This window comes from Capra hircus, chromosome 10 (assembly GCF_001704415.2).
Source record: "Capra hircus breed San Clemente chromosome 10, ASM170441v1, whole genome shotgun sequence".
NCBI classification, from domain to species: Eukaryota; Metazoa; Chordata; class Mammalia; order Artiodactyla; family Bovidae; genus Capra; species Capra hircus.
In genome coordinates, this window is record NC_030817.1 from 20,474,035 (window position 1) to 20,486,609 (window position 12,575).

Genomic DNA, 12,575 nt, shown 5'->3' on the forward strand with positions numbered 1-12,575 from the left:
AAGAATTTGCCTGCAATGTGGGAGACTTGCAGTCAGTCTGCCTGCAAGGTTCGATTCCTGGGTTGGGAAGATCCCCTGGAGAAAGGAAAGGTTACCCACTCCAATATCTTTGCCTGGATAATTCCAAGGACAGAGGCTACAGTTCATGGGATTGCAAAGAGTCAGACATGACTGAGCAACTGACACTTTCACTTTCATGTTGAATTCAACTATAATTGTGAATTTATCCATTTCTATCAGCTTTTAGTTTGTAGTATTGTTTAGATGTAGAAACATTTAGAATGGTTAAATCCTATGGATTAACTAACCCCTTATCATTATACAACCACCTCCTTTTATCTTGGAGTAAAAAGAACATTTTCTTTGCTCTGAAATCTACTTTGCGGCTGCTGCTACTGCTGCTAAGTTGCTTAAGTCATGTCCGACTCTGTGCGACCCCACAGACGGCAGCCCACCAGGATCCCCCATCCCTGGGATTCTCCAGGCAAGAAAACTGAAGTGGGTTGTCATTGCCTTCTCCAATGAAATCTACTTTGTCTCATATGAAAACTACTTTGCCTGATATTAATTTAGCTATCCCGACTTTAATTTGATTAGTGTTAGGATGATCTATCTTTTCTACTTTTATATTTAAAGTGCATTTCTTATAGGCAGCAAAGAATTGAATCTTGCTATTTTCTCCAAGTTGACAATTTCTGGCTTTTCCCAACTATCACCTTGTCATTTATCTTGTGTCAATCTGTTTCTGATCTCTTTTTCTGCCTTATATTATATTAAGAGAATAATTTTTGTAAGTCTATTTTATCTCCCTTATTTTTTTAACTTACCATTTATAACTCTTTTGTTATCTTAGTGTTTGCTTTAGGGTTTAAAGTATACATTTTATGACAGTCTAACTCAAATAAACTTAAATCAATTCACATATAGTATAAGAAACTTATAGTAGTATACTTTCAAATGTCCTTTCCTGGAGTAAAGGACATACTATGGCCTAGAATATGGTTTATCTTGATAAAAGTTATGCTATTATTATTGTAAAATTTACTTTTACTTATGTTATAAATCACACAATATATATCATTATTTTTGTTTAAACATCCAATTATGTCTCAAAAAGATTTAATTAGTAAGAAGAAATCTTATATATTTATTCATGTAGTTAACATTTGCATTCACCTTTTGTTTCCTTGGGTAGCTTCATATTTCCAGTTGGTATTATTATCCTTCTGCCTGAAAGAAATCCGGTACTATATTGTACTGTGGATCTGCCAGAAAAAGTGTCTTCCCAGTTTTTTCTAGTCTGAAACTATCTTTATTTCATCCTGGCATTTGCAGTTTTGCTGGCTATAGAATTCCAGGTTGAGCTTTTTCTCCCTTCAATACTTTAAAAATGCTGCTTCATTATCTTATTTGGATTTTGTCCAACAATAAATCTGATGTCTTCCTTATCCTTGTTCCCCTATACAAACTGTATCTTTTTCCTCTTGAAGTTTAAAAAAATTTTATTATTGGTTTTGAACAACCATATGCTTTGCTATAGTTTTTTTCATGTTTCTTGTACTTGAGATTCAAGGAGATTCTTCAATAGTTTTCATCGAATTTGGAAAGTTTTCCACCATTAACTTCCTCAAAATTTTTTCTCTCCCCCCATCTCCCAGAGCATACTTTCATTCTGTATGTTCTTTTTGTTAAGGGGAGGGAGGGGAATTCTTTTTCTTTTGTTTCACTTCCAATAGTTTCTACTGCCATGCTTTCAACTTCATTAAGATTTTCTTCTGTAATGTCTAACCTACCATTAATCTCATCCACTGTATTTTTCATCTCAGACATTTTAGTTTTCATCTGCAAGTTCAATTTGGGTCTTTTTTTTTTCCTTTGCATTTTCCATATATCTACTTAACTTTTATTAACATGCAAAGTATAGTTATAACTTTAATGTCTTTGCTAATTCTAATATCAGTGACAGCTAAAGGCTGGTTTCAACTGACTCATTATTTCCCTCATTATAAATCACGTTTTGTCATTTCTTTGTATGCTTCGTACTCTCTGGATGCCAGACCTTGTGAACCTCAACTTTTTATGTGGTGAGAATTTCTGAATTTCTATAAATCTTCTTGAGCTTTGCTACGCTACTTGAAAACAGTTGGATCCTTTCAAGTCTTGTTTTTACGACTTGCTAGGTGGGGCTGGAACAGTGCCCATACTAGGGCTAAGTACTCCAACTTCTAAGGCAGGACTTTCCTGAGTACTGTACATAATGCACCATAAAATATGAATTATTATGGTTTCTTCAGCCCAGCAGGTGAGGACAGGCACCATTCCCAGCCCTGTGTGCCAGGCACTGTGCCTCTATTTCTTTGACATGATTCACTTGATTTCTTTTACGTGATTCTCTCCCCTGGCCTAGTCTCCTCGCACATTCTCTTACCAATGCTCTGCTAAACAGTGAGGGGATCCGCTACACATCTCTGAGTTTCTCTCTGAGCAGCGATCCTCTCTCTGATGTTCTGTACCACAGGCTTAGGCTGCTCTAGTCTCCCTGGACTCAGCTCCATCTCCTCAACTCAGCAAGTCTGCTGGACTCTACTTCAGGATCAGAACCTGGAAACTCTCGTTAGGCGGTAAGCTGGGCAATTGCAGGGCTCACATAACTTGCTTCCTATCTCTCAGGTGTCACCGTCTTTTTCTGTCTTATCTCCCGTGTCTTGAAAACCACTGGTTCATGCATTTTATCTGTTTTTCATTGTTTCAGGTGGAAGAGTAAGTCCAGCCTTTTTTACTCCTTGGAGTAAACTAGAAGCAGCATTTGGCCACCAAGTTCATAACTAACTACTGCTGTTTACTATTAAGACTAGTGACAAGAAGTAGGGAAAGAAACTTCCTCTTAAACCTTTCATAATAAGAGTCACTGTAATATGTATAACCTTACGCCCATTAACACCTCATATTCTCTGGCTTTTAAACACAGTTGCATGATTCTTAATGATAAAAGTGATTTCTAAAATAGAAAACACTTTCCAACATGGAAACCAAGTCAAATACTCAACGGGTAATTTGAAATGTTTCAATTTAAAAGTAAAATCTACATTCTCACCTATCAAACAGGGCCAAAAGTGTGAGTCTGTCAAAGTTAATGCCAATCCACAGCTGAGGCAAGATCCAAAAGCGATAATAGTGTTTAACTTTGTGAGCAGCTTCTTCTGTTGGACCGTAAGTAGCTGCCAAATCAGGGCTTAGGTCAATGTCTTGTTGTTCCAATAAATCTGTGTCGATGGTCAATAGTCTGTTCAGTCGGATCTGTGGAAGAGAAAGCTAAAAGAAAATCAGCACTGAAAGGCTTAAAATATCTTTAATCAAGTCATGATTCAAGGGCTACCCAATCAGCTTGCAGATTATCAAAACCACCTTAATTCTCTGTACTAGTCCACTCTTGTGGATACTTTATGATCATTAGAAACTACAGAAGGTGACAAAGAAAGAAATCTACAACAAAGCAAATCAACTGATGGGGCTTTTGGAAAGATTTTATTAGGGAGTGTTTGAAATTTTAGCATTTTATGGCTGTATAGCTGGTGGATCCATTCCACAACCTACGGAGAATGATTAGTGGTGTCCCGCTCCCTGTCCCTTCCCTTCTCTCATTAAGCTGTGAAGCTCACTACTATGGTAAATCTAAGCTCCTCTGCCCTGGATTCAATGCCTTCAATGCTCAATTCTTCCTATACTCTCTCAACATCGTTACTGCTGTTTTCAAATCCCTCCCATACGCATTTATTTTTGTTTTGGCACACTGCTCAGCTGAGGCTATACAGGATATTACCACATTACGTTTCTTTCAGGTTCAACTCATCCATTCACCTGTTCACCAGTTTCTCCTTCCTCTGAAAGAATCAAAAGTTGACTACATCTAGCACAGCACTAGCCAGAATTGTACTATCTCAAGGCTCTCACACCATTTAATGGTGGAAAATACTACTTTGTCATTTAACACAAAGGACTTGAGCAAACATTATAATTAATCCCTTTGGCATTAAATTTATCTAAATATCTCTTATATATTGCTTATAAGGATTTCATCTACTTTATTTTTTTAACCTCAATATATATATCTTTATATGTATCACACAAAGGCAGTGCTATCTTTGTTATCCTTTAAAATATACCCACTGTATCTTCTATGTTTTTTTTTTCAATAGAGCAATAATGTCACTAAGCTCTCCACGCACACACACACACACAGATACACACACTGATATAAAAATAACTAATAGTTAACCAACAGCTCACAGTACCAAATCAGTTAGTTATGTACCAAAACCATAATATTCAAAGTGAAGTTTTAAAATGGCACACCTAGATTATGACATTGGTGAGGAATGTCATTTTAGGAATCAGCGAACTAAAATGGACTGGAATGGGTGAATTTAACTTAGATGACCATTATGTGTACTACTGTGGGCAAATCCCTTAGAAGAAATGGAGTAGCCATCACAGTTAAAAAAAGAGTCCAAAATGTAGTACTTGAATGCAATCTCAAAAATGACAAAGGTCTTAGAAGTATAATTACGCATTCATATATAGCTAATCCAACTTTACGGGGTTTTATATTTATTTCTTAACAAAGGACTTATGAGAAGACATCCATCATGGGACAGCAAAGGTGATTTTGCCATAGTTTTCAACAAAATCAATATTATATAACCTCACCATTTTTCTGCTTTATATAACTAACAAAAATATATCATTTTATAAAAATAAAGGAAAACCTACCACATCATGTGGATAAAATCGAACTGAGGTAGAACTGGATACATGAGAATCCGTGTCACTAAAATAAAATGAAAAATACTTTAGGGAATAAACAGCTTGTCAAGTAGTAGAAAGAAAAATAAATGCATGAACAATTATATGATATTCACACTGTCTTTACTTTTCCATGTAAACTTCAAAATACAAAGTCAAATTTTCCTAGGGTTGTGATAAGGTGCATAACCTGTGGGTCAGAGTATTTATATTCAAACCTCTTCCTCAACTGAATGAGATGTTGGACAGTTATCTAATCTTTTAATACCTCAGTTTCCTCACAGGATAAGAGTACTTCCCGCACAAGGTTGGGTGGCCCTACACAGCATGGCTCATAGTTTCACTGAGTTAGGCAAGGGTCATGTTTCTGAGAGTTCTGACAAAACGTGGCCTAGTGGAGAAGGGAATGGCAAAGCACTTCAGTATTCTTGCCTTGAGAACCCCATGAACAGTGTGAAAAGGCAAAAAGATAGGACAATGAAAGATAAACTCCCCAGGCTGGTAGATGTCTAATATGCTACTGGAGATCAGTGGAGAAATAACTCCAGAAAGAATGAAGAGACGGAGCCAAAGCAAAAACACCACCCAGTTCTGGATGTGACTGGTGATGGAAGTAAAGTCCAATGTTATAAAGAGCAATATTGCTTAGGAATGTCAGGTCCATGAATCAGGGTAAATTGGAAGTGGTTAAACAGGAGATGGCAAGAGTGAACATCGACATTTTAGGAATCAGCGAACTAAAATGGACTGGAATGGGTGAATTTAACTTAGATGACCATTATGTATACTACTGTGGGCAAATCCCTTAGAAGAAATGGAGTAGCCATCACAGTCAAAAAAAGAGTCCAAAATGCAGTACTTGAATGCAATCTCAAAAATGACAGAATGATCTCTGTTCATTTCCAAGGCAAAACATTCAATATCACAGTAATCAAAGTCTATGCCTCAACCCGTAATGCTGAAGAAGCTGAAGTTGAACAGTTCTATGAAGACCTTCCGAACTAACACACAAAAACACCCCTATGATGTCCTTTTCATCATAGGGGGCTGGAATGCAAAAGTAGGAAGTCAAGAAACACCTGGAGTAACAGGCAAATTTGGCCTTGGGAGTACAGAATGAAGCAGGGCAAAGACTAATAGAGTCCAAGAGAATGCACTGGTCATAGCAAACAGCCTCTTCCAACAAGACAAGAGAAGACTCTACACATGGACATCACCAGATGGTCAATACCAAAATCAGACTGATTATATTCTTTGCAGCCAAAGATGGAGAAACTCTCTACAGTCAGCAAAAACAAGACCAGGAGCTGACTATGGCTCAGATCATGACCTCCTTATTGCCAAATTCAGACTTAAATTGAAGAAAGCAGGGAAAACCACTAGACCATTCAGGTATGACCTAAATCAAATCCCGATTATACACTGGAAATGAGAAACAGATTCAAGGGATTAGATCTGATAGACAGAGTGCCTGAAGAACTATGGACAGAGGATCGTGACATTGTACAGGAGACAGGGATCAAACCCATCCCCAAGGAAAAGCAATGCAAAAAGGCAAAATGGTTGTCTGAGCAGGCCTTACAAATAACTGTGAATAGAAGAAAAGCGAAAGGCAAAGGAGAAATGGAAAGATACCCATTTGAATGCAGAATTCCAAAGAATAGCAAGGAGAGATAAGAAAGCCTTCCTCAATGATGAGTGCAAAGAAATAGAGGAAAACAACAGAATGGGAAAGACTAGAGATCTCTTCAAGAAAATTAGAGATACCAAGGAAACATTTCATGCAAAGGTGGGCACAATAAAGGACAGAAATGGTATGGCCCTAACAGAAGCAGAAAATATTGAGAAGAGGTGGTAAGAACACACAGAAGAACTACACAAAAAAGATCTTCACGACCCAGATAATCACAACGGGGTGATCACTCACCTAGAGCCAGACATCCTGGAATGTGAAGTCAAGCGGCCCTTAGGAAGCATCACTATGACCAAAGCTAGTGGAGGTGATGGAATTCCAATTGAGCTATTTCAAATCCTAAATGATGCTGTGAACGTGCTGCACTCAATATGCCAGCAAATTTGGAAAACTCAGCAGTGGCCACAGGACTGGAAAAGGTCAGTTTTCATTTCAGTCCCAAAGAAAGACAATGCCAAAGAATGCTCAAACTCTCGCACAATTGCAGTCATCTCACACACTATCAAAGTAATGCTCAAAATTCTCCAAGCCAGGCTTCAACAGTATGTGAACCATGAACTTCCAGATGTTCAAACTGGATTTAGAAAAGGCAGAGGAACCAGAGATCAAATTGCCAACATCCTCTGGATCATCGAAAACACAAGAGAGTTTCAGAAAAATATCTATTTCTGCTTTACTGACTATGCCAAAATCTTTGACTGTGTGGATCACAACAAATTTTGGAAAATTCTGAAAGAGATGGGAATACCACACCACTTGACCTGCCTCCTGAGAAATCTGTAAGCAGATCAAGAAGCAATAGTTAGAACTGAGTTCCAAATTGGGAAAGGAATATATCAAGGCTGTACATTGACACCCTGTTATTTAACTTATATGCAGAGTACATCATGAAATATGCTAGACTGGAATCAAGATTGCCAGGAGAAATATCAATAACCTCAGATATGCAGATGATACCACCCTCATGGCAGAAAGTAAAGAAGAACTGAAGAACCTCTTGATGAAAGTGAAAGAGGAGAGTGAAAACACTGGCTTAAAGCTCAACATTCAGTAAGATCATGGCATTTGGTCCTATCACTTCATGGCAAATAGATGGGTAAACAATGGAAACAGTGACAGACTTTATTTTGGGGGGCTCCAAAATCACTGTAGATGGTGATTGCAGCCATGAAATTAAAAGACACTTACTCCTTGGAAGGATCCTAGACAGCATATAAAAAAGCAGAGATATTTCTTTGCCAACAAAGGTCCGCCTAGTCAAAACTAGTTTTTCCAGTAGTCATGTATGGATGTGAGAGTTGGACTTATAAAGAAAACTGAGCATCGAAGAATTGATGCTTTTGAACTGTGGTGTTGGAGAAGACTCTTGAGAGTCCCTTGGACTGCAAGGAGATCCAACCAGTCCATCCTAAAGGAAATCAGTCCTGAATATTCACTGGAAGGACTGATGCTGAAGCTGAAACTCCAATACTTTGGCCACCTGATGTGAAGAACTGACCCATTTGAAAAGACCCTGATGCTGGGAAAGATTGAAGGCGGGAGGAGAAGGGGAGGACAAAGGATGAGATAGTTAGATGGTATCACCAACTCAATGGACATGAGTTTGAGTAAACTCCAGGAGTTGGTGATGGACAGGGAAACCTGGTGTGCTGAAGTCCATGGGGTCACAGAGAGTCGGACACAACTGAACTGATTTTAAGGTTCCTGTGAAAACTGTTTAAGAAAGCAATTAACATATTGCCAGGAGCCACAATAAATTTAATCTATATGGTAGTCCAGAACATGACAATTCAGTTTCCACAGTTCACTCAAGTTTAGATTTCAAAACTTGAGACCTTAACACATTATGGTGTAAGGAATTGTTCTTATCTTGAATTATGTTAAACATAATTGTTCTCAGTGCTCCATTCTCCTGTTGCTTCCACAGTTACAAAATCATCTAAACACCGCAATTCAATCTGAGGGGGTAAACTCTGAAACAGTATTAAAAGAGCTTAAAGAGTACAGTTTTTTAAATGTTTATGCTAAGTGACCATAAGATCTTATTGTTTTAAATAGCCCCTCAAAACTGAAAAAACTAAGTGAACTGCCCATAGATATGTAACATTTAAATAAGTGTCCCATTATTAAACAGAAGTCCTAAAATAAAAATCAAATGACCCTTGTGGGAAAAAAAAGTGAGCTAACCAAGCAACAGTGAGTTTCAATACAGCAATTTGAACAGATTAGTAAAAACTTTCAGAAAAATTTTAACACATTCTAAATTATAACTGTGTTATATGATCAAGGTTTCTATTTCTTATTTGCTTTCCTCCAAACTTCTGTTATCTTACATAATTTCTTCCTGAGGGAAGGAGAGAAAAGAAATTAAACATAACACATGAGTCATATTTTAAGAAATTCCTCCTGCTTATAGTTGGTAAACACATTTTAAAACAAAATGAAAGACGATCATTTAAAAAGACACTTGGCTGAAATCCTCACACAGAAATAAAAATTTGAAATTACACCAAAAAGAGAATTGATGGATTTGAACATAGTTGTGTAAATGTTTGTCTAATAAGTTTTTTCCATCATGCAATGTATAGAGAGTTAAATTTGAAATTGTGGGAAACCACTATCCCACAGTAACATCTATAGGAAATTTTTACTTAATTTTTAAAAACATATAATAGCAAACAAAAAAACAAAAACATGTAATAGCTTTTAATAATGGCTTTCTTTTTTTCCAAAGTAAAAAGTTCTACTTTTTGGCAACCAATGCATAATGTGAATTTATTTAAGCCAATATAAACAAATAACTCTTCTAACTCAAGGTTTACAAACTTTAAAAATGGCAAACTTATTATGCAAGTACATAAACTCCCCTAACACGACTTCACACATACCAGATATTGGACGCTCTTCTTGCTGCTGGTTCAAAATTCACAAGTGACATATCACAGCCACCAGTCTCATAAAGCGTAGAAGAGAACTTACCTAGCAAATAAATCATTTGTTTAAAAAAGCCATTAGAATACTCAGAAATTTTCCTTCATGAAACACTAATTTTAAACTTAAGAGTTTAAGAAAATGAACTGTAACTTCTTTTTTTCAAAATATTTAAAAACAATGATCTACATGTAATTCAGCATGGCATAAATCAAAAGGGAATGCTAAACAGTGGACAAAATGTCAACATACATAATCAGGTATGAAAAGTGATTTAAGTCAGCTTTACAAGAGCAGTCTTCTCTTTTCTCCTCCCAGAAGATTTTCAATTCAAGTTACAATATATACAAATTTAATGTTGTTTTAAGGTCATCTGACCACTAGTTACAGTGTTAAGTGGCCATTTGGAAGTGCTGCTGTAAGTTTTAATACAGCTCAAACCACAAGATAAAAAATTTGTGTGATTACCTTCACAGTTTTTTCATTTTATGTTACTTTTAAGAAGAAATGGTGTCAAAATGGATCTAAGGAAGTTCAATGAATGATGTATAATAATGTTGGTGATATTAAACTATAATATTTAATGAACATTACTAGTTGTATGGTTCTACAAGAACTCTATGGAGAAATTTAGGAACACAATTTGCTGTGGCCAACTATCTACAAAACTCTAAAAGGTTTAGAAACTTTATTGATTGCAGAGGAATATAGGTTTAAAAAAAAACTCTTACACAGATGAACAATATAAGATAAAATGACCTCTAATAATGGAATTTTAGAAATCTACATGCTAAAATTCATTCTAAACTTTGAAGATCTATGACAGCCATATCAAATGGTGGGTAGGGAACATAAATAAAAAATACAAATTTCTAATAAGACAATGCGGTATATACCTGAAACTGTTTGGATCTGGTCCAGGCTGCCTTTTGAATATTTATGAAGTTTTTGTTTTACTAGCTAGAATTACTGAGGTTATAAACATGAGAAATCTAAAGGGCAATTTCAACTTGATGGCAAGGCTAAAAGATTTCTCTTCCATGACTACAATAAGAACAGGACACAATAAGAATTTTTATTTAAGTGAACTCCTTGAAAAACGACAATAAAATTCCCTCTAATATACTAATAATATAACCAAGGGTTTGCAGAACATTTCAACAATTACTTGATTCAAAATGAGTAGAATCAGAAAAACTGCTTAATTAAATAGGATTATTTGAGTACTTATGGGTCATAGACAGAATATGAAAATATTTATAATATGGTCTTTTCTATAGTAGCTGTTTTTTTTGGGGGGGGGGAAGGGTCAGACTATTCCTGAGATAAATTAGGAAAAAAATTCTATGAAATCCTTAACTCATTTGCTGTATTTCAAAGGAGGATTACTCAGCATGTAGGTTATGCAAAACTTCACTTTCTACCCCTCTGTCTTTCAGAAAGAGTTATTCATTCTTAGCACTTCTAACAGAAACCAGAATAAGAAATTAAATTGAAAGGATATCATTTTTTTGAAGTGATGGGGGGAGGGGTGTTTGCAGAAATTGCTAGTAAACAAAAAAGTTAAAAACTGCCTTGGCTGAGATGTTTTAATTTTTAAATTGTAATATTTTATTCTGTACTCTTTTCTCACTTAGCTTGGATAATCAGAGACTAGCTGTGCTACAACAATTAACTTACATTAGCAGAAAAAAAGAAACACCTGATCAAAACCACAGATTGCATATAAGTATAGAAGAACTATAAAATCATATTAAATGAATGAATCACACATTAACAGAGCTGGGAGGGTGAAATCCAGTAAGAAAGGAATGTATAAATATTTGTGTTTATATCACATAATTTGTGTATATTTTCCAAGTTAGTTCTATATTCAATAAAATTTAAATTATTGGAATATATTCTGAGCATTTAAGCATTTAGTAATATAAGTCCTATTCTTGGGCTATTAAAAATAATATTTGTATGTACCTGAAGTTAACTAGAATATTATTCTTTGTAATTTTCAAGTGAAATAGTAAATGATGATAAAGTCATTAACACAACTATGTTGTCCTTTATTTATAAATGTCTAGTATGAAACATATAGAAATAAAAATAAAAGATTCCTCCTCAAAAGTATTTTAGACAGAAAGCTGGAAAAAATGTTGTCATTCTATTACTATATAAATCTACAACTCTGAATACATACAAACTAGTGACTAACAAGTAATAAAATTTAAAAATTTCAACAAGGCATAAAACACATCTAAGAAAAGGGCAGCTATCATTTCAACAAACGTGCATGACTTCAACAGTTTGTTTAAGACACTTCTGTCTACCTACTAACTATAAACATGTTCAGGTTCATAAAAAATACATGGTATATGTCAGAACTAACTTAACTTGTATTAAGGCTTCCTGGTGTATTTCCAACTTAATGCCACCAAAAGAACAGATTCTATGTCCCTCTTATATCTCTGGGCCTGGCAACTGATAGCACTTTGGAAGTAACAAATGTTATTCATAAGATAACTCAGAAAAAATATATTACATTAAAAAATGTCTAGCTTAGGGTTTCTGTGAAAAACTTGTAACATTTTAATATATTAATAATTTACTAAAAACATCTTTGAAAACAACCAAAATAAAAATAAGTACGTTTTTCTACTGGTTTATAAAAATTAAGAATCTCTTAAATTTGCACAAATCTTCTTAGCAAACATAACAATTTCATATATATCTCATTTGAGATTAAGACTATAATCACAGTTAACCGTTCTTAACAAGTAAATGTGCCCCTATTAATAACTCTTTTAATAAATCTGTGTATTAAGAAAAAGAGTTCTATTTAAATATTATTTCTAATGAACATAAATTGGGAAGAAAGTAGAATATGAATAAGTCCTCTTCACATATGATTATACACTAAGTTATTTCATCCTAATTCAACTCCTAGGTCATAATTAATTATATCTAATAGTTTGGCTATCTGATGACATTAAAAGAAAAGTAATTTCTCACAAGAGTCTGAAATTTCAGACAATAATGAGATTGGTCATGATACAGTGTCTCTAAGATAAAGAAACATTAAGGTACCTGGTATTTATGTCTCAAATATTATTCAATAATGACTACAATTATCTACAAAAATTCCATTTAATTATAC

General features: G+C 35.0%; 1 protein-coding gene across 5 annotated transcripts in view; it reads right to left on the reverse strand.

The window, feature by feature from the left end:
- Positions 1-12,575, reverse strand: part of PCNX1 (pecanex homolog 1 (Drosophila)) — a 181,163-nt gene that overhangs the window by 84,331 nt on the left and 84,257 nt on the right. For 3 of the 5 annotated variants that reach the window (XM_018054011.1, XM_018054014.1, XM_018054012.1), the window contains 3 exons: positions 9,385-9,475; positions 4,771-4,828; positions 3,095-3,312 (listed from right to left, as the gene is read on the reverse strand). In XM_018054011.1, coding sequence (XP_017909500.1) covers positions 3,095-3,312; positions 4,771-4,828; positions 9,385-9,475 — 367 coding nt within the window. The remainder of the gene's footprint in view (positions 1-3,094; positions 3,313-4,770; positions 4,829-9,384; positions 9,476-12,575) is intronic. The other 2 variants (XM_018054013.1, XM_018054015.1) reach the window with 1 other exon arrangement.